Genomic DNA, 22950 nt, shown 5'->3' with positions numbered 1-22950 from the left:
ATTGAGACGTTGATGTGGTGTGGTCACTTACCTATAAAATATGATTATTTTCAAACAATCCAGCGGTGAGGTCTTGATCAAACTATTTCCCCTATGAAACCTAAGCATAGAGAAGAACCTCATTACTGAAACTGGTCAAAAGCCACTAAAGCCACTTTAGGTCAAATTAAGCATAATTCACAATAGTTTTCCACACCTTTATGGTCTGTATTTCAGATAAGGGCTGTTACAGGCCAACCACTGATTCACAATGAGAGATGTTCACAATGTTGTTGACAAAACTGTATAAAATCTTTAACAACAAATACTATGTCCTGACAAAAGGAAGTGGCTAATTTAAAAAACTTGCCTAATTTGTCAGGTTTCAAAGCTGTGCCATACTTTGTGTCAACACTGTTAAATAATCTGATAATATTTCAGCCTTCTTCCTGATTGCTCTTTTTCCATATTTTACCTGCTATGAGTTCACACATCGCACAGGCTCAGGTGAGTTTTAGATTTCTAATATAATTTCAAACAATTGTTCTTTATATTTTCAGTCACAATCATGACATATCAACTCTGTCATATAAGAAACTGTTTAGGATTTTTAGATAATTTCCATTGCTTTAACATTTAATATAGTCTGTGTGTGATGTGCAAAATATCATCTTGTCAATGCTGACAGATTACATGGATGTAGAGACAATTAAAGAACTGAAAATCATTTTGGAAATTCATTCCGTAATTGATGTGAATTCTAGATATTTTTTTAATAATCTTGTCAATATTTATAATAAATATTTCTCCCAATTTTATGAATAAGTACCTGACAGTGTTGACAAATTGAGTGAGAGGAAAAGAAAAATAAATAAATTTTTTGAGCAAATGGAAGCAGTTGAACCCAAACATAGACATTTATCTTTAAACATGCTGATTAATAAATAACAGATTCATACATAAAATGACCGTTTTTCATTCTTCAGAGAAAAATAAGGATGACATGTATTTCTTTTCGGTTGATGTCCATGCAACTGACGTTACCTGGTGCAGTAAGGATGCTACTTATCAGGATAATGAAACTGAACCGTTTCTTATTCTCTATAGGAATACACACCCAGATAAATATTAAAATCAAGACGAATCCTCTGTTATAACGACTGGAAATGATTCTGGCAGGCCTTCCTTGACTCCAATCTTGGAGACATTTCAGTTGGCATAGACTAGAGGGGGCACAATACAAGAGAGCGCACACTTCCTGGAGCTTAAACAACCCCCACAGAAAACAAGAAAAACAAACGAGCCCATGGAGGAGAGAGCTGTAAAGTTCTAGCCCCGCATCCGATGGCTCGGATGCTTTGTCCTGGTCAACGGGACACGTAAAGCAGGTTTTATCGAGCGGTATTTTCGGGCACATAGAGAGGCCGATGTGCGGAGCGGCCGCGGCGGTGTGGAGTGAGCGCTGCGCGGAGGGGAGATCCATCGACCGCACCAGAGCGAGCCAGCAAGCGGCCTAACGCTAACACACACAGCCAGCGCTTTTATGTCGATGGGATACCCTTAACTGCACTTCTCAGAGACCCTAGGGCGTATTCCCTATCTGAATGACAACATTTCCCGTCGTTTGGCATGTCTGACATACTTTAATCTGTCTCGGAGCCTATTAGCCGCCTGGCTAACGGATTAGATTGACACTCAGGTTAGCTCGTTAGCCGCTAAACAAGTTTTTAAAGTGACTTAACATACACCTATATCTGTGTAATGCAGGCCGCGTCGAAGGAAAGGGTGCTTCAGCTGCCGTTGTTATTCTGAAACGGTTCGGTTGTGAAGTTTTAAGACTGTAAAATCAGTTGTTTTTGTTTTAATGATTAGCTGGCTAGCGAGCTAGCGATGTCAATGCCCTCCGCCGATATGCTGGAAACACCGCCTATGTACCCGTTTGAGGAGATAGAATATGCTGATATTGATGTGGAAGAGGTGAGTGACATGATACGCAAGTGATAAAGTTAATAAACACGCTGACAATAGTGTGGAAATGTTCTGCAAACATTCCCTTGATAGCTGTACTATAACTAGGACACTTGACATTGTATCACACTACACTTAATCTCTATTTTTAACTTCATTATTTATGTTTTTCATTGTTTTTGTCAAGCCACAGTGTGTTTGAAGGTGTACAAAGTGTGTTTTACTGAAATAAGTCTTTAACTGTTACACTTTTGCACAGTTCTAGATGTGGTTCTGAGTAATGTTTCAGTTTCTGAGTTTTAGCCTGTATGTTAGGTTTGTTTGAACTCTTTGCGGTGCTGTGAGTTTGTGAATGTGTACCTTCATTCTTTGTGATGTTCTCGTACATGTGTGTTTTGTAGGTGGTGGGCAGAGGGGCGTTTGGTGTTGTGTGCAAGGCCAAGTGGAAAGGCAGAGATGTGGCCATCAAGACTATAGAAAGTGAATCAGAGAGAAATGCCTTCATTGTTGAGGTACTGCCATATTGTTTAATTTGTTCACGTTAGTAACTACTGTGGTCGGAAACATAAACCGTGCATATACTGATTAAACAGACATTTGGTCTAATTTATTTTAAAAAGCCATCTTCTCCATTCTCTCTATCCAGCTTCGCCAGTTGTCTCGTGTAAATCATCCCAACATTGTGAAGCTGTATGGTTCCTGCAGTAACCCTGTAAGTCTCTACATGTTGCTATTGAGTGGATTTTGATCATGATCGTGAAACTTGATTCAGATGTGTTGCTATGGTCCAACCTTTTTTTGGGGTTCCTGTGATAAGAAACAAGTTTAATGATCTTACTGCAGGTATGTCTGGTGATGGAATATGCAGAGGGGGGTTCTTTGTATAATGGTAAGTAATTCTATTATAAGTTACTTTGCAACACTTTTTTGAAAAGGCCACTGGTCTAAACATCTTTGACTTAATTATTTTAAAACTACTGGTGTGAGGCCAAATCGCAGCATGAAAAATCACTTTGGCTTGTTAAAAGTTTTGCCTACAAGTTTTAAGGACTTATAATGCTGGCATTGGGTTTGCAGTTCTAAAATGGAATTAAATAAAATGAAATTAGATTTGTCGTTTTAATACTTTGCCTCCAGTTGTTGTACTTGGACAAATCAGATATTTTCTTTGTTCTGTTGTAGAATTAATTTACAGAAATGGGAAAATACTCTTCAGTGTGTATATATACAAATGTGCATACATGCTCAGAGCATCACAAAAGATTGTCTGGTGCTGTATTTTTTGCAGTGCAATTTTACACATTCTTTGATTCCATGGAATTTTGCATTTCAAAAATAGTTAAAAATGTATCCCTTATCCCTGGCCTATGGTAGTAGCAAGTGCTAAAGTTCTAGTCATTGTCCAAGCACATAAGCTGTTTCCCAAGTGAGCAAATGATTGATATCTCATAAATGTTTGCTTGTATTTATGACTGTATTCTGTGTTGACAGTGTTGCACGGTGCAGAGCCTCTCCCTCACTACACTGCATCTCATGCCATGAGCTGGTGCCTGCAGTGTTCTCAGGGGGTCTCGTATCTCCACGGAATGAAACCAAAGGCTCTCATTCACAGGGACCTCAAACCTCCCAAGTATGCTCCTCCATCATTTCTCTCATCACACTGTCTTGCCTCATGTCACTGGAACCCCCGTGAGAATTCCCTTTTCTCCTCATTCATGTGCTTGTTAAATTTAGTCCTTGTCATATAAGTTCCATTTAATTCAAAGCTAAGGGTTTTAAACGTACCTGGTTACATTGAGTCTTGCCTGACTATTTGCAATCTAATCACCTGAGATTAACACCAGGTGTAAACTCATACATGTGCTGACTGTTTTCTGACTGATGATAGTGGAAACATTACTGGATCATTCAGGACTGCCATCGCTCATAAATGCTGTCTGGTCCATGTGTCAGAGGACGTATGTTCGGAGTCTTACCCTGCATTACTTACAACATGGCAGCGTATTGTGTTGTCCAGGCCAGGGCTGGTTATTTATGAGGCACTGTTTGTAAAAATCCCTGGCAGCACACCATGGAAATGGTCAGCTGGCTTCTCTCCCAGACACCTAGAATGAAGTTCTCTGGAAGAACTGGGTTATTACTAACTTTTGATAAATTGAACCCACATGAACAGTTCACAAGTGCTTTAACTGTGTTTAATTGGACTAAAGCACAGTTGGTAACTGGTTAACTGTCATCTGTGTATACCTGCATTTCTGCTCAAAATATTGCCAACTGAAGTGTATTTTAAAATTATGTGCTCTGCTAATGTTCTCATGATGGAATTCTTGATTAAGTATTAAGGCACACACACACTTCTTCTTTCTCTTGTCTTCAACCTTCAAGATGTACTCTGCCATTCAAGTACCATTCACTACCATTATATTATTTGAAAGAACTGAATGCTTTTATTCATCAGGGATGCATTGATCAAAAGTGAGATTTACAAGGTTGCAAAATATTTTTTCAACTTTCTATTCAATAAAGAATCCTGATAAAAATGCACCACTGTTTCCAGAAAAATATTCACTTTTTTTTTTATTCAACATTGACAATAAATGAAAATAAGAAAAACTTGAGCTGCATATTAGAATGATTTCTAAAAAAATCATGACACTGAAGACTGGAGTAATGGTTGCTGAAAATTCATTTAAATTGCATTTAAAACAATATCAAAATAGAAAAGTTACTTAAAATTGTAATAATATTTTACAATATTGCTGTTTTACTGTGAGCATTAGAGACTTTCATAAACATCCCCAACATTTTGAATGGTAGTGTGAATGTTCTGTTTAACCAAAAAGGCTTTTTGTCTGTCCTGAAACCTTGTGAATTTACTTGCTGACTAACCGAAAAACAATCTTTTAAGTTGGCATACACTAGCAGGATGGGGTCGGGAATGAACATGTTGTTGTGATGCCATGAAGCAATAATTTTCCTGTGGCTTCAAACTAATTAGTCACATGAAATTACATTTAATGAGTTATTCAAAGCAAATTACTAATGAGGGACATGTTTTTCTTCTTGGAGACATCTCTGTTAATCTTTTTTGTATATTTTTTTCCTCATAGTCTGCTTCTGGTTGCTGGAGGTACTGTACTGAAGATCTGTGACTTCGGGACAGCATGTGACATCCAGACACACATGACTAACAACAAGGGAAGCGCAGCCTGGATGGCCCCAGAGGTGTTTGAAGGCAAGTTTCAGGAGCTTTCCAAGAACTTTTGTTCATGTTTGAACAGTCACTGGCTTATCATTGGCTTGTTTTTGATTGTATCAGAAGATCAAAACTGACTTCCGATTCTCCTTTTTACCAGTCTTTCTTATTACTTGTCTTCTCATATGCCGCTTCAGGCTTCACTAACCCTCGTACAAATATTTCCCTAAAACCAGTCACTGGATGCTCCTGTTCTATATGATGGATGAAACCATTATAATTTAATGCATGCGTTTGCAATCAACCGCTAATGGGTTTCAATTTTACCAAACACATTCAGGGGCACGTGGCTGTCAGGGGGGTCGGAGGAAACCTCAATTAGGAGCAGGTTGTTATCTTGTTTGTTTAGGGAGGATCAGAAATCCCATGTTATTACTCCTCTAGCACTGGCAGCAGAGGATATGCCGCACTCCTCATTTGCCACGTTGACAACAGTATTATCAGAAGACCAGAGCAAGGCAGCGTAAAGACATACTAGTGCGAGGCGCTGTAATTTAAGAATAATAAGAGCGGCAATTAAGGCTCTCCAGGGCAGCATGAGTGGAAATTAGCTCATCTGTTCAAAATAGGAGCGACAAGATAAAGGCTCTGCAACCCTGGACAGCAGAAAATGAACTTTTGGGAAATAGCTTTCATTTTGTATGGTGTGTGGTACTATTTGCTTCGATGTTGTTATTTTGGGCAGCTCGACGTAAAATCAACCATAACGTAGAAGAATTAATTATTTACCAAATTAATTTAGGTCTATATTTTACTGTATTAAACATCTATAATTATATAAAAATGTCATATATATAGTAAGGAAATTTCATTTGTTTATCCACCACACAAAACTAACAATAAAAGAAAACTATATAAAATATTTCCTTTTAGTATTGGTGCACACCTTGTGTTGTGGACAGAAAATTCAAAATAATTTCTGAAAAATCCTTAAATTATACTAGAAGATTTTTTATTTTTTTATTTTAAAAGGGCCACATTTATTATTGGTGTTTTAGTGCTGTTTCAAGTCTCTTATTCTCAATAAGGCTGCATTTATTTGATCAAAAGTACAGTAAAATGGTAGTACATGTTTGTATTGAGAATTATTAGTACAATTTAACATAACTGTTCTTTTTATTTGATTATATTTTAAAATGATGGCTAAGCTGAATTTTCAGCATCTTTACCCCAGTCTTCAGTGTCTCATGATCCTTCAGAAATCATTCTAATATACTGATTTGCTGGTCAAGAAACATATCTTTTTTTAGTATTGTCATAACGGTTGTGCTGCTCAATTTTTTTCAGAATTCTTTGAATACAATTTTCAAAAGAACAGCATTTATTTGAAATTGAAATCTTTTGTAACATTATAAATGTCTTTCGTGTCACCTTTGAGCAACTGAATGTGTCCAAGCTGAATAAAAGTATTAATTTGAACAAACTTTGAATGGTAGAGTAATTCACAAGTAAACATGTCCATGGCAGTGGCATTCCTTACTTAAGTATTATAAAAACTTTAATACAATAATAATAATAATACAATAATAATTCTTTCACAGAAACATTCACAGAATTTTGTGGTTTTGTAGTGACAATAGCTTTGGATCTTATAACCAGAATGTGGACCTTATTCAGGAAATTGTTACATGTAGGTGATTACTCTCTGTATGTGTGTGTTGCAGGCAGTAACTACAGTGAGAAGTGTGACGTGTTCAGTTGGGGTATCATTCTCTGGGAGGTGATCACACGGCGGAAGCCCTTCGATGAAATTGGTGGCCCTGCTTTCCGCATCATGTGGGCTGTGCACCGCGGTGAGTTTTATGTGTGCTTGTTTGTGCTCCATATCATGATGAGAATCTGCTGAGATCGTCTAGGTCCAAGATTAGGAGTTTCAGTCATCTGTCTTTCTGTAGGCACACGACCACCTCTCATTAAGAACTTACCGAAGCCCATAGAGAGTCTGATGAATCGTTGCTGGTCCAAAGACCCATCTCAGCGGCCTTCCATGGAGGAGATAGTGAAGATTATGAGCCACCTCATGAGGGTAACGCCACACCGCCAGCATGCCTGACAAAATATTCCAATGTTCCTAGCTGTCTTATTTTGCGTCTAAAGCTGCCTCTTCAGTCTGATCCCTCTCTCCCCCCTCTAGTATTTCCCAGGATCAGAAGAGCCTCTTCAGTACCCATATCAGTATTCAGATGAAGGCCAGAGTAACTCTGCCGCCAGCACAGGTACAGAATAACAAAATAGGCTTGAATAATAAATACTTGTTCATGGCTGGTTCATTTTATTTTATTCAAATCATTTTCTTATGGTGTGGATGGGAAACAAATGGTTTATATTACATTTTTTGAAAGAAATTATTACTTCTATTCAGCAAGGATGCATTAAAGTGATCAAAACTGACAGAAATATTTTCTAACAATGTGAAAGCCTTTACTATTTCAAATAAATGCCTTTCATTTGAACTTTCTATTTATCAAAGAATCCTAAAAAAAGTAGCACAGTTTACACAAAAATATTAAACTGTTTTCAACTCTGATAATAATAAGAAATGTTACTTGAGAAGCAAATCAGCATATTACAATGATTTCTGAAGGATTGTGTGACACTGAACACTTTCATTACAGGAATGAATTACATTTTAAATATTTTAAATTGCAATAATATTTCGCACTATTATAGTTTTTACTGTATTTTTGATCAAATGCAGCCTTGGTGAGTATAAGAGACTTCTTACAAAAACATTAGAAATGTACAGAGGCCAAACTTTTGAACAGCAGTGTATGTGGAAATGTGTTCATTATTCACATTAGAATGCCATATCTCTTTAATCCAGGCTCATATTTAGACTACACATGTACCAGCAACAAGAACGACATCAACATGGAGCACACCAACTCCCCTGGCAGCAACGACACCATCAAGTTCCCATATAAACCAAAGGTAACGCATCAACAATCTACACCACCATACAAAGACTGTCCTCTAAGAAAGCTCAAAAGTGGAATCCGTCTTTGTGTGCGTTTCAGGGCGACCCCTTAAGGCCTGGCCACCCCCTCTCCAGAGGCAGCAGCGTAGAGAGTCTTTCTGGCAGGTCACATTGTCTGGCTTCATCCGACAGCAAACGAATGAGTGCCGATCTCTCCGAACTGGAGCACAGATTACCCTTTGCTCCCGCAGGTAACATGTTTCCTCAACACCTGTCATAAAGTTTCATACCTTCCCAGAAATTCCTTGCGATACAATGACATTTTACAGTTTATACATCATTTGATCTTATTTAACATTGAGGTTTTTTCTCTCTTGCAGTAGACACATATTGATATATTTGTAAACTCCACACTTTCCTATTCCTATTGTCAATTTTCTCCTCAGGTTGATATGTTAACAAAGAATATACACCACTAACAATGTCCCTTTTATAGACATTGACCTCACTTTTCTGTACTTGCACTGGCTGAATAGTGTGTACACTAGTACCCAGTGTACCGCTGACCTCAGTCAGTGCGCCCAAACACACATCAGACACAAAGAGCTGCATGGCATCTCCATCCCTCCTTTGGTCTGTCCTTCTGCAGTCACTAGTTCATCAGGCTTCCTGCCACTGCACGGATGTATGTCTGTCTGTATGTGTGTGTATATATGTTGCATGTATGTCTTAATGTAGCAGAAGATTGGAGTGACGTCCCTTACCCAGTCTGCTTTGATGTCTGCACCACACTCTTTCTCTCTGTCTCTGTCTCAGTACACACATTGTCTGCATGCCTGTGTTCGTCGCTACATGCGCGTGTCTGTATGTGTGTTTTTGCAGCACGTCCACAATATAAGCGAGGTCACCGTAAAACGGCATCACATGGCACCATTCTGGACATTCCCAAGATCATCATCACAGGTACCGGGAGTCCAGGCGCTCCCAGCAAACAGCTCCTAATCAGAGAAGGGCGTCACTGTGACGCACAAGCACGCATTGGTTGTTACTCCTGAATGTCATATATCCCCCGTCAGCCTGACCTTCATTTTAAGGAGAGTAGAAGAACAATGTAAGATCCTCATCTGAACATTTTCTGTACACGTGCATTTGTGCTGTGGATTGTACTCTTGACCAGGGGTCGTAACCTTGTGGTTAGTTATGAACCGTATTTAAGCCATATTCTCCAGGTGAACCACAAAGATCCATTAGACAAATCGTACAAGTTTGCTATCCAGTGAATTAATTAATCATTTATATAAAGTAATTGATTTAATTTATATGGTAATTTTTTTTTGCCCTTAATAATACTTTAGTATTAATGAGATTTACAGGGAGCAGTGTTTTAAATGCATGATTCTAAACATGCCACACAAAACATGATGGTGACACTCAAAATCACATAATTTAGAGAAGAAGAGGTGCACTTTAAAGGTACACCATGTAGCTTTTGGCCGTCTCGTGGTTAAACAACTGCATTCATTTTGCAGAAGAGCTTTGTTTTGGTTGTGCTTCGGCTCTGCGTGACTGTGCTGATGAGTGTGTATCCCACTGCTTTTAAAACATTCACTAATAGGTAGGGCTGTGACGGTATGGGATTTTTTCTTACCGCGGTAAAGATGCAACAAATCTCGCGGTTTGGCGGTTAACCGACCCCCCACCCACCCCCCCACAAAAAATAAAATAAAAAATAAATAAAAAAAAACACCCGCGGCCGCGTCACACACTGCAGACGCGATCAAGAACGCATGTAGCTTGTAAATGACAATGGAAATGAATAACATAAATCAGTATTCTTTATTAACAAATAAACAAATTAACATTTATATTAAATTGTAAATATTAATAATTAACTATTAATTAAGGCCGGCGACACACTGGCTGCGTGGTGTGAGTGTGGCGTTTCTGTTGCGTGTCAGCTGCGTGGCTTTTTTATGTCTTTGCACACCAGAAACAGCGCTGCTGCTGCTAGGTGACATATAAGCCTCATTGGTGATATATTAGACATATGGGGAGAGAGTTGTGGAAGGCCTATACTTAATGTTAAACATAAATATATAACAGCAAAGACAGCGTCGGCAGTATTGATGGCAAAATAGGCTACAGAATATTTCGTTCTCTATTGACAGGTGCAATATTTGAAAATCGATCATATTTTTTTTTAATTACATTTATATCTGCATTTATGTCAAAACCTAAACTTTCAAACATCAAAATGTAATTTATTAATATGTATTCATGTCAAAATGACATACAAACATTTTTTTCCTATTCTATTTTGCCAGGAAACGCTTCCAACAGGCTTGCGTGAAAAATAGGCGTCGGTTCTATTTCTAGCATGCACGCTTTTTTCCGCGCGGCTCGTGCCGCAACTGAGACGCGCGTCTCACGCAGGCACACAGTGTGCAAGCTCTAACCTGTTAACATGGGAGCCGAAATAAAAACGGACACGCCACGCAGCCAGTGTCGCCGACCTAAGGTAGGTCTGCTGCACTTAAGTCCAGCAAACGCCACAGGATGGTTAATTTTTCTAAGATGTGGTCTTAAGTTAGTGGTATTTCCTCGCGAGACAGATACTTTTGTGCGACAAATACGGCATATTGCCTTGTCCAAATTCACCGGATTCCCCTTAATTGTCACCTGCCTCAAAGGCGACACAGTATTTGGCTTAGACACTAGATTCGTGGCTATTTTTTGAATAATGTCATTCGGCTAGCGCCGTCAACTGTTATTGCCTAGGCTACCACATAAGAGAGATCGCTACTTGCAATTAAAATCTAACTCCAACTGTTTACGTTATGCTTGTCTTTTATGCCTGTGTTTGTTTGTATTTAATTGAACATTATCTGTAAACATCACAAGTACTGAAACCTAGCAGTTAATTAATAATAATCAGAAACACACAAACAAATAAATCCCCCATATGTTTAACGGACTGTCCCTCCCTTGTGCAGGAAGCGTTTTTTTTTTTCTCCAGAAGCACTTGAACATGGGACTCGGAGAATACAGTAAATTATAAGCAAATATTAATGTGTTTATAGTTCATATCACACACCATATATGCACTCCTGTAACTTTCAAAAAAAAAAAAAAAAAGTGCGGTGATGATCTCACACCGCGGTAGGCATCTCATTAACGCGATATTGCGGTGATGCGGTTATCGTCACACCCCTACTAATAGGCTTAAGAAATATGACCAGTTTAGGTGGAAAGAATCTCAAGCTAACTGTAACTATACCTATTAATAGACGCAGTACTTCCTTGAAAATAAATTCCACCATAATGAAATGACTCTTCACAATATAGATAATGTTTTACTATGAACTCTGTTTAAACTCTGTTTAATAAAATACCTCACTCACCTGTTGAGTAATAAAAATGTCATCTCCGCATCGCTTTCGCCAGAAGACTCTCTTCTGTTCTGTGTTTTAGTGACAACTAACCTATGCCACTCCTACACCATACATGCATCAAAGTGGCCGGAGCAACTTTTCTCTATTTATGGATATGGCGGGTGACATTCGCAATTTCCTGTGAAAACCATCCCGCTTGGTCTTGTTGTTTATAGCCCGTTTTAGAAGAAGGATTGATTTATTGACTCATTATTAAAATTGTATTCATTTTGAAAAAGAGAAAGTTGCATAATGTACCTTAAGTTATCAAAACAAGACGTGCAGTAGAGGTTCTCATGGTCCTAGATAAGCTGAAAATATCAGAAACATTCAGAAGTGTCAGGAAAAATAATGGAAATTTAAAAGGGCAAGGAAATTTCTATAGTTATTCTTGGTTCAAAATTAAAACATAATAGACTAGACTAGAATGACTAGAAAAATCAAATAAATTCATTGGTCAGGAAGTGTAGCTTGATTTGTTCATGCTGTGGTGAATGCTGGGAAATAGTCCATTAATGAACAACTTAAATGACTTGCATAAAAAAGGTTGGTGACCCCTGCTCTAGATGATTATTTGATTGGCGTTTGATTCACTTTGTCCCTATTTTAAATCCAGAGTCAGTCAGTTTATTAATCTTATTTCCAGGTTATATTTTCAGCTAGTTTAACCCCCACCAAAAAAATGTTGTGTCAGATTTGACGGTGGTTAGTGATCCTGGAGTAACACCCATTACAATCTCTTCTTTCTCTCTCTTGCTCATCTCTCTTTGCTTTTTTGATTATGGTGTCCTGCAAGCAATGATTTTCACACCCCATCCTCATATCTGCCTCTGACCATTAGAGGCACCTTTTGTATTTTCTGTTTAAAAAATAATCAAGAAACTCCCGTAAGCAGTGATTTAAAGCATGCGTGGTGGATGGGGATGTGGATTGATATGCCATCCCTCAGTCTTCCTGTTTGGCTTTATAGCAGGTGAAAGAAGATCTGCCAGCATGTGTGTTTGTGTGTCTCTCCCTCTTTCTCTCTCTCAGTGGTCGTACACTAGCTCGTGCTCGTCCTTGTTTCGCCTGCAGAAAGGATGTCGCCAAATGCTCAGCCCTTTGATCTTCCCTCCTCCATACACACAAGTTCATTAACTTGTTCATTAATTCAGTGGTTGCGATAAATCTCCTCCACATTTAGGGTCATCGCTATTATTATCATCATCCCTAATAATGCTGAAGGAAATGGAGACATTCAAGGATTGCGGAGTGGGAAAAAAAAGTTAAAAGCAGGAGTTGCATGATGAAGAGGTTATTAATTTGGTGTAACAATGAGAAAATCTGATTGGCATTTGAATTGTATCCCTCCTGCATGCATGCTGTTAGCCTGTCAATCATTTTTTATTATTCTCATAATCATTTTGACATGGAATTGACTTCATCAGTAACTATCATTATTAATAAAAAGAGTTAGGGCCATATTCATCAGAGTATTATTATTGTTTTTTGGTACTGTTTTTGTTGTAACTTTTTTTTTTTTCACTGTTTGCTTGAATGGGCTGATTTCGTGGTATAAGAGAGATTACATAGACATTGAAGGAATATTATTTATTAAATGCAAATTAAGATCTATGAACAGTATCTGTGGCATGCAGCTGATGACTACAGACAATAATTTTGACTCGTCCTTCAGGTTTTAAAATGCATTTACAGTGATAAACGTACAATAGAAGCTGGCAGCCTTTTTTATTTTTTAAATTAATGTATTCGTTTACTTTTATTTATTTATTTGAAAGCACTTGCATGAATTTAAGTCAAATTGAGGTAGGGCTACTTGTCTAAATGGTTATATGTTACCAACATAACTGCTTTGTTTGGAGTTTTGCTTTACGAATAGTTTTGTCACATTCCTTCCATATATCCTCAGAGGAATAATCAGGTTTACTTTTTTAGTTAGGCATAACATGAGGCAAAATATTGAATGCGACTTCGCATAGACCACAGGGTAGTTAGCAATTCTGTCACACCTGTTCAGTTAAATTGTTAGACTGTACTTTCAAAAACAGTGAACCGTTTCTAATTTACATTTTATTTGCTTTATTATTTCATTACAGACTTTTAAGACAAGTGTATTTTTTCTATTGTCTGACACAGATAAAGTTCATAGAGCTTAATTTGTATTAACCTGGAATATTCCAACTAATCATTTGCATCATGTATAGTAACATATAGTATATAGTAAGTCCCAGTCGGTCGGTAATGGTTGCTTTTAATTTCTGCAGGTGCTATTCTAGATGCTTTACCTGAGTTATAGTCTGTCTATAAAGTGATTTGTGTGAGTGTTTGTGAATAGGCTTTCTTTAGTAAACTTGTGTTGTCTTTTAATAGAGTACAGCTCCTATCATCATTGCTGCTTCATTTTCCATAAATACACACTAATCAACTCCCAAAATCAAAAAAACATTCATCAAACCATGATAGGAGCTGTCCAATCAATGCAGGCCAAGCTGCCTGTGTTATTCTATAGGTGTGGTCTACTGTTTTTGGTGTAGTGTGTGTGAGTTGCGATGGCCTCGCGAGGGGTTTGGTCACGTGACGGCCACGTTAGAGGAGATGCTGTCATGGTAGTGAGTTGGGGATTTAATCAGTGCAGCTGTCTGGGTGTCACAACCCTCTTGCTCCAGCCGTTGGACGAGAGCTCATGCACTACCAATAAGACTTATCAGATTCCTCTTTTCTCTCCTTTCTCTATGTCTCGTCTCTTTTTGCAGCGACCTGTGAGCCTCATAGACGCAGATCAGTGCAGGATCTTCCTGCCATTGGTACGGAGTCCAGTCAGGTAAGATGCTTCAATTTCAGACTTTCAGTGGTGCGATGTGTAAGGAACTGGGAAGACTTTAGGTGCGACAAACAGTATTCACAATTGCATTTTATACAAGTAACAAAAATATGTGAAATAAGAGCTCTCGCATCTTATGTACTGGGAGGACACAATAGTTTATCAAATAAAATAAAGAGGGCATAAGATCTGTTTTATAATAGGAAACTGAGGTGTTGTGGGTCTAGATTCAACCAAAAGTTTATTCAGCACCTGGCTTTTTCCCCCCAGAATTATTTGATAAATAGAAAGTTAGAAAATAGAAATCTTTAATCACATTATTTGATCACTTTTAATCATTTCAATGCAACCTTGCTGAATAAACGGCAAACTCTGACCCCAAACTTTTGAATGGTTTTGTAGCTTTTAATATTTTTGCCAAATATCCCTGGGTGTGTGAGAGCAATTAAATTCCAGGTATGATCTTCAAGAAATGACCTCAGGGTTCATAAAGGATTTGTAAGGATGTTGCACTCATGATCACGTAATTGTAAACGGCTATATATTTTCTTTAAGGTGAGGTTATAGGTAATATTAAGGTAATACTTTCCATTTATGAGAGGAACTGTAGCATCTCCTTCCTGCAGTGCTCTTGATGGGTGCAAAAACAGCATTTTGGAATCCACAGTATTCCAAAATTGAGCTTTTATCATCAAGTTTATAATTGGCATATTGTTTGACCAATCACAGGATAGCAGAAACAACAGCAGATCATCCAGCCCCAGTGTAAGGATGATTACGCCAGACAGGACAGGTAAAGTTTTCCTTCTAACCATCACACACGAGTTCCTGTAAGAATTTACCGGTTTAAATGCACACACACAATTGTATAAGGGTGTTCTCACACTAGGCGATCTGAACCGTGCCCGAGCACGTTTGATTAGTGTGATCATATCGTGCCCAGATGCGGTTCGCTGAACCGTCCCTGGCCTACTTGGAAGAAGTGGGATCTGGCATGGTGGGCATGGTTCAGTTGGGCTCGGGCCTGGTGCGCATGTAGTGTGATCGCTAACCGTGCCGGAGCACGGAACAGCTACTCTTGTGTGTGCTGCTGTTGTCATTACGACAGCAAACATCTTCTGTTGCTATTTGGACAGTACACTTTTCATTTAATTTAATTAAATCGAGTATATTTAGGTTTATAACGGGTTTGGTTCTCACCTTATTATTGAACAGGAATTGTAGTTTGCGAGTAAAGCTGTAAATTCCTCCATCAACGTCAGCGGCCTCCGTAATAATCTTCTGATACGTGCAGCACAATCAAGTTAAAATCGCTGCACAGCATAAATTATAAATCTATTAGGCAGTCTATTAGCGAAAGAGCTTTTCTTTCTGTTTTCTTCAAAACAAAAAGTTGCATCGTAAATGATGTAAGCGTGCTCCGGCCCAGAACGTTAAGTGCAGGGGGAGTGGGACAATCGTGCCGGGACAATCGTGCCAGGACACGGTACAAGGCAACTGTGCCTAGTGTGAGTACACCCTAAATGTATAATAACCCAATAAGCTGGGATAATAGTTGATGAATTTGTATGAGCCTCCTGTACATGTTTGGAATTACATCATTGCAGATTGTGACATTTTGTTATATTTCTGAACACTTGATGTTCCCTCAGTCTGACCTCAAAGTTCACGTCCTCAGTGTGTTTGTAAATCTATATCAGTGACAGTAAACGGCTCAGGCAGAGCTGCAGACATTACGTAAGCGGCATCAATGATTTAGGACGCTTTTCTGTCTGACAGTCGCAGTCCTGGACTGAGATGAGACTGGGCTATTTATTGCTCAACTCTCACTCTCTTCCTGCCGATTACCACAGTTTACTATAACAGCATTACTCAACAAACTAAAAAAAAACACTTGCTGTTCTGCATAGACTTCTTCACTCTTCATATCAAAATAATATAAATAACCAGTGAATAAATACAGATGGAATAGTTCAGATCTGCTGTCCTCAATTCATGGTTTTTGGATGTTTACTAAAACGATTTTCCTCATTCTTGTAGACACCAATGGTTCAGATAACTCCATCCCCATGGCCTACCTGACCCTGGACCATCAGTTACAGGTACACACTTCACATGATTCTGTCCACCAAAAATAGGCTGAAAATGTGAAATGATTGAATACCATGAAGTATGACTGCATGTGCATGGAAACTGTTTGGTCTATATCTGTGGTGTGGATGGTTTTGTTTCCAGGGTGCTGTGGTATCACTCCTCTCAGAAAAGGTTTGCAAGATGTAAAAACAGCCCTCTAATTAAATCAAGTCTGGGTTACAGTTTTACCAGACTTTTTATGCTATTTATATGGTGTAATTCAGTTATAAATACATGGCAGCAAATTGAGAGCGAGACATTTTGATATTTTTGGCGTTCAGACCACGACTGGTATAAATATCACTTTTCCATTTCAGATTAATTAGCCAAAAGGTGACATTTGATGAATGAATCTGTGTTTGTCTGCAGCCTCTAGCCCCCTGTCCAAACTCCAAAGAATCAATGGCAGTGTTTGAGCAGCACTGTAAGATGGCACAGGAGTACCTGAAGGTGCAGACTGAGATCGCTCTTCTCATACAGAGGAAGTAAGTCTGAGGAATCTGAATCAAATCATCAGTATGTACAATATTAGGAACTAGGGTGGCTCAGGGTTATCTTATTAATCTTTATTGCTTGAATAAAATCTGAAATAAAATATTAGATGGAAATGTAAACTAACGACAATTAGAAATTTTGCCTTGGCATCTAACTGAAATAGGTTAAAGTTGACGCTCTAATATCATTAATTAGAAAGAAAGACTAAAACTGAACAGAAATGAAAAAGAAATGGTAATATGAAAAACTAATGAAATGACAAAAGCACATGACAAAATGACTAAAAATGAAACATGAAAATGAAAATTGAAAATACTAAAATTAAAAGCTCATTCAAAATTTTAATATAAACTATAATAGTAAATAATATAAATAATACTAAAATAACACGAGGGTTTCCATACCATCAAATTGACATTTTACAATCCTTGAAATCTATGATGAAAAATGTTTGTTGACGAGCTTTTTCATCATGGCTAAGATGAGACGACAATTAGGTAATTTAACAATAACTGTGACTGTATATTTAAAAAAAAAAAAACTTCAAAAACCAAAATCGCTTTTACGTTTACTGCGACTAAATATGCGATCAAACCTTCTCAGTGATAAACTGTAATAAATCCAAACATGGATCTCGACTATATTGTTTGCAGAAACATTCACTTACCAACCTCTGTACTACAATAGTCTTTTTTTGCTGTTGATTTTGGAATTATTGGAATGGATTTAATTTTTCAAGAAGTTCCTTGTTTTACCAGTTTATATAAAACTGGTAAAACCAAGCTTATAATAAATCAAGAAACTAGATAAGGTAAAATAAACCATGCGAATCAGTTGACTCTCTTGATGTGTGCTTATTGGTGAAAGTGCAATAAATCTGATGAAATGTAAAAATAAAATTCTTATAAAACAACAATTATAGTGATAATTTTGAGCAAAATAATCGTTATCAGTTTAACCATTATGCAGTTTAAAATGTGAAGTTTTCATTGACTAAAACTAGACTAAAATGGCCAGACATTTAGTTAAAAAAAAAAAAAAAAAAAAAACAGGACATGGTTGACTAAATATAAAAACTAAAAAGTACATTTGACAGGACTAGGACTAAGACTAAATAAAAAAATAGCTGACAAAATTAACACTACTTGATACTAATTCTAATATCACAGCAAAAATGTATTCTATATAAAAAGTTAAATATATCATATATTAAATATTTATAAATATTCAAATTCTTATTTGTAAATAAATGTTTTAATTCACCTAAAAAAAAATTGTTTAAATATGGAAAAGTTGAAATAATGTACTTATATTCTGTTTGTAAGTTGTATGTATGCTATTTGTTTTTGGTCTTTCTGAAAAGTAATAAAAACAATTTTTGAAGTGATTAAAGGGATGGTTAACCCAAAAATTACTCAGTTATGTCGTTCCAAATCTCTATGACAGACTTTCTTCTGCAGAGCACAAAAGAAGATATTTTGAAGAATGTTAGTACCAAACAGTTTCAGTTCCCATAGGTTTCCATTATATTTTTGACCATACAATGGAAGTCAAGGGCCGAAACTCTTTGGTTGGACTATCCTTTTAATTAAACAAAGAAAAAAAGAAAACGGGGTTGGTAAAAATAACCTAAAAAAAAAACTAAAAAAACAGGGGGGGGGGTGTTCGCTCCAACATTAAATTTCTCCTATAGGCATATGTGTTGTAGCCCAGTCATTAAAGAAAACGATTTAGTTTCATATTTATTTTTAATTTTTTTTATTTTTTTATTTCATCTATGTTGATTATATGAAAAGCATGAGTAAGATCCATAGACAGTATAAGAAGGTAAGATTAGAAGGCTTGCGGTAGGCTTGCTACGATAGTCGGTGTTACCTGTGTTACACGGTGTTAAGTCGCAACACCGGTTTCATCACTTGCCCACTGTGGCACCGCAAAAAAAAAAAAAAAGTTTAAAGCGTTTAAATTAATTACGCAGTATCCGTTTTTTTCTGTCACCACGTTGACTATAGCGTTGTATGATCACGCTCTTATTAATGTGAATGCTTTTAAACCATTCAAGCGCGACAAGACAGACCGCGCTGTAGTCCTGCCTATTACACAGACACACACACACACACACACGACCCACAGAAAAGACGCGCGTCAGTATCGAGTTCTCTTTCGGGCTTGAAATGCGGAGACCTGGAGTGTTATTTAAAAAATTTATTTAGTTTTAGTCATATTTAGATTTTTAATTAGTTTTTTTTAAACTTTCGGATTCAACCCATGTTCTCAAGCAGTGAAAAATAGAGGACACTGACAACGCGTTGACAGACAGACAGGACCGAGCAGGTAATATTTAATATGAAACAAAGTCTCAACTTTCAAATTTGGGCAGTCAAAGAAAATTAAACAATAAATAGGCCTACCGTTTTGTGGCTCTTTAAACGGTCGTGACAGATTGCCTCAGTTAAAGCCAAGGTCAAATCCACCGACGTTAATCTAACTCTCCTGACTGCTTTGTCGAACAAAAATGGTGGATTTTGATTGGTCAGACTCAGATCGCATGTCAATCAAACTCCCTGTGAAGGATGAATTGACGCAAATTTAAGCACCAACTTTTTAAAAGCGATGTAACTTTTTTTTTTCTTTTTTTTTGACGACGTAGTTAAGGCGGCAGGCGTGTGTTGCTTAGGTGGCCGTCTTAGTTCCAAAGTGCTGCGGGAAACCATGAATGTAATATGTCCATAACTGTTGTTATTCAAACTATTAGTTACACATTTCAAAACGAACCTTAACTAAGGGTCAAAACTTGCCAGATTCCAAAACAAATGCTCCAAATGAGCCAAATGTGAAAACGCCCTAAACCAACAATACCAGATAAACTAGACTACAAACTACCGGTACTTTTGAAAATCTCTGTTTTGTTTTCCCTCCATTTTCCCTCCTCTGATGTCTGTTGTTCATCTCTACAGGAAAGAGCTGATAGCAGAACTGGACCAGGACGAGAAGGATCAGCAGAACGCATGTCGCCTCGCTCAGGAGCACAAGAAGCTCCTGGAGGAGAACAAGAGTCTGTCCACCTACTACCAGCAGTGCAAGAAGCAACTAGAGCTGATCCGAGCGCAGCAGCAAAAGAGACAGGGCACCTCATGAACCCCTTTCATTATGACTGACTCGTATAATCACAGTCCCCATTATCTCGTCCACCCCGATCCAAACATTGGGGTTAGCTATAGTTTGGCCCAGAAACCCCCTTATTCTGCCTAAAAGCATCCCACCCCGGCCACCCATGATCATATGTGCCCATAAAACCTGAAGATGGTAACCGTATGACCTATACTCCACAGTGACCATGGGCCATTTCCGCCCCATGCAAACGGTTCTGAGACCCTGCGCTCAACTGCACAAGCATGCTGCGTTGCATGTTACCCGTGAGTCTGCGGCAGGATATGCAATAGCAGGGACACGATTAAAGCCCGCAACTGCTGGCCGTGATACATGCAGACAGTTCTTCACAAATCAAGTCTAAACTAGCCAGCAAACAGAGTGTGTCTGCAAACACGTTTTGGGAACCCGGCATCTTATCCCAGGGATTTTAAAGAGAGGATGTAAAAGGAACAAATGAGATCTCTTGGAATGTCACTTTCTTTTTTTTTTTCTTCTTCCTCTAACCATCCCAGAATTCTCTGTGGGGTTTGCCTAATTCCTCTCGATTAGGTGTCGGTCCTTAAGAATGTGAAAGCAAAGTGGCTAATTTTATTATTTTAAAATTTAGGTTTTTATTTTGTTGCATTCACTTTGTGTACTTTTTCATTTTAACCCTAATTATGCAAAAAAAGTGCTACAGATGTTCCCTCTTTTTTTTTAATTGTCAGCCCTAAAAAGTGTTATAATGTATTGATTTGAAATCGGGGGATGTATTTTACATATGCCTTGCATGTTGACCTTGTGTTTATGGACAAACACGGGTCGATCTCTGTGTATGTGCGGCCTCACAAGAAAAATGCTGTTTGTAATCCGCTTCCTTTAACATAGCGCTCAAATCATCGCTCTAAAAGAGACCGAAACAAATGGACTTGAGTGTATGTGATTGTGAGTACAAACATTTTAATCATGACTACAGTATTCTTGTTTCTTTGCTCTGTTGTGTATCTTTATCTAACTTTGTATGGTAATTTATCCAGGGTTTTCAGAGATCCGCTTCATAGTTTTTGTTGTAAGTGTGGGAAAGACGCTCTTTCTCTGAGCTTGATTTATGTATTTTTAGTTCACATGATGCCTTAGAGTTGAATTGTTTGCGTTTTACTTGACTGTTTGGCAATGAGACCGCTCACACATGCCGTGATTTAATGCAATTATGAGTTTAGAAACATGAATGAGAGTTTTAAAAGGCTTGCGAATGCAACCTGAAATCTGATGGTCCGTATGATCTTGTCAATATGCTGCAGAAATCATGAAATCACGATGAGGGCAGTCAACACACTCTGGTTCTCTTTAGTTAGGTTCCTTGTTCTTACCACTAGTTTTCCATCCCTGTACTTAATTTAAGATTTTGAAAGAGAAAGCAGCCGTATTGTTACATAGCATGAATTCCTTTTAGATATCACACTTTGTTTACTTCGTTGGCCCCAACACACCCTCCACCCAGGTTTTTGCACAGTCCCGACTGGTTATCACTGATTACGAATATACCGAGGAAATCTTGAGCAGGGTAAAGACACATTTGGATGTTCAAGATCTTTAAGTGAGTTTCTGCTAATCTTTTTGTTCAACAGTAAAGTGGTGTATTATTATAATTTTTTTTCCGAGTTCAATGATGAGTTTCTGTACTATGTGCTGTAAATAAGATGTCTGATTTCTTAAGCTGTTGGGAACGGGAATACACAGGTGAAGGTCGCATCTTGAAATAAATCGAACAGGTAAACATCAAGCTTCAGACTGTCTGTGCTGTCTCTGCTCTTCAGTCCAGCAGTTTTTTTGTTTTTGTTTTTTTTTTAAACAGAATGTTGTTCGCAAACATTCTTAATTCAAAACCTTTTTACTTTTCTTTTTTCGTAATAAATTACATTTATAAAAAAATATATACATGAAAATAAAAAATATATATACAATATAACCATAACAAATGAACATCTGCCATCTTATTTAATATTATTAATTAATAAGGCTGGTGTTCTGCGGTGACTGAATATGCTCACTGCATTTGCTTTAAAAGCATTTAGTATTGTAAGCCTACATATAATATTGTAACGCATATTTAATCATGACTTCAGTGTTCTTGTTTCTTTGTGTATCCTACTTTAAACCAATGTGATTATAGTGTTTATATGAATTCATAGTGTACATTAGAATAAACTGTATATTAAATAAGAGTAAAAACTTCATTGGAGCATTTATATTAAGTACGGCAGGATACAATTATTTAAAACAAATTAAGTGTCAGTTGTAAAAACGAATTTTTCTTTTAAATTTCCCTAAAAAATGTGAATGCGGCCAATTTGCAGAATTGTAAAATTGTAAAACTGAATTTTTAGATTCAGTTTTGCGTTAGTTACATTGTCATCATGATGTTGTTAAATTATATAATTTCACATAGAAAAAGTTAGTGTTTAAATGTATATTGTTTATGTTTTGGGCTTTGCTTTTGAGATAGTATCGTCTCACTACTGTAACCAAGATTTCGGCGAAAGAACGAGGGATAGGGGAGAGCGGGGCACAACGTAACGCTTTTTGACTTTCTTAATTTGTGTAAGTCTACTTAGGGTTCAGAGTATTTATTTTTCCCCACATTAATTTCACACGTCTAGTACAATTATGTTGTTTTGTTTTATTAATACAGTGTATACTTTTTTCTTGATATACCCCGAAATAATGGAAGTGAAATGTGACTGCATGCCCCATAGGTGGGGTACATTGTAACATGTGAGGGGCACATTGTAACAGATTAAAATACTATCTGATCTAA

At 37.5% G+C, this 22950-nt stretch overlaps 1 protein-coding gene across 2 annotated transcripts; it reads left to right on the top strand.

The window, feature by feature from the left end:
• Positions 1 to 1177: 1177 nt before the first annotated feature.
• Positions 1178 to 21915, top strand: map3k7 (mitogen-activated protein kinase kinase kinase 7). 2 transcript variants are annotated; one of them, XM_082146643.1, is made up of 17 exons: positions 1178 to 1956; positions 2349 to 2459; positions 2594 to 2659; positions 2791 to 2836; positions 3439 to 3577; positions 5058 to 5186; positions 6872 to 6996; positions 7099 to 7229; positions 7338 to 7419; positions 8028 to 8134; positions 8221 to 8371; positions 9003 to 9083; positions 14305 to 14372; positions 15102 to 15165; positions 16413 to 16474; positions 16875 to 16990; positions 19958 to 21915. In XM_082146643.1, exons 1-17 carry the CDS (start codon positions 1870 to 1872, stop codon positions 20136 to 20138), a joined length of 1746 nt encoding a protein of 581 aa, XP_082002769.1. In that variant the 5' UTR covers positions 1178 to 1869; the 3' UTR covers positions 20139 to 21915. The 2 variants fall into 2 exon arrangements, with proteins under 2 accessions (XP_082002769.1, XP_082002770.1); XM_082146644.1 differs by lacking the exon at positions 9003 to 9083 and having other exon boundaries at positions 1181 to 1956.
• Positions 21916 to 22950: the final 1035 nt, after the last annotated feature.

The sequence above is a fragment of the Leuciscus leuciscus genome (assembly GCF_965113295.1).
Source record: "Leuciscus leuciscus genome assembly, chromosome: 19".
In the NCBI taxonomy this organism is placed as follows: Eukaryota; Metazoa; Chordata; class Actinopteri; order Cypriniformes; family Leuciscidae; genus Leuciscus; species Leuciscus leuciscus.
Note: the sequence above shows the minus strand (reverse complement) of the source record. Positions and strands in the feature narration are given on the sequence as shown.

What these genes read in the sequence shown, in the direction of transcription:
- map3k7 (XM_082146643.1), top strand. Translation starts at nt 1,870, where the DNA reads ATGTCAATGCCCTCCGCCGATATGCTGGAAACACCGCCTATGTACCCG. An exon ending in GGGGGGTTCTTTGTATAATG is followed by an intron (nt 2,837 to 3,438) that starts GTAAGTAATTCT and finishes CTGTGTTGACAG; the next exon opens with TGTTGCACGGTGCAGAGCCT. An exon ending in CATGTGGGCTGTGCACCGCG is followed by an intron (nt 6,997 to 7,098) that starts GTGAGTTTTATG and finishes GTCTTTCTGTAG; the next exon opens with GCACACGACCACCTCTCATT.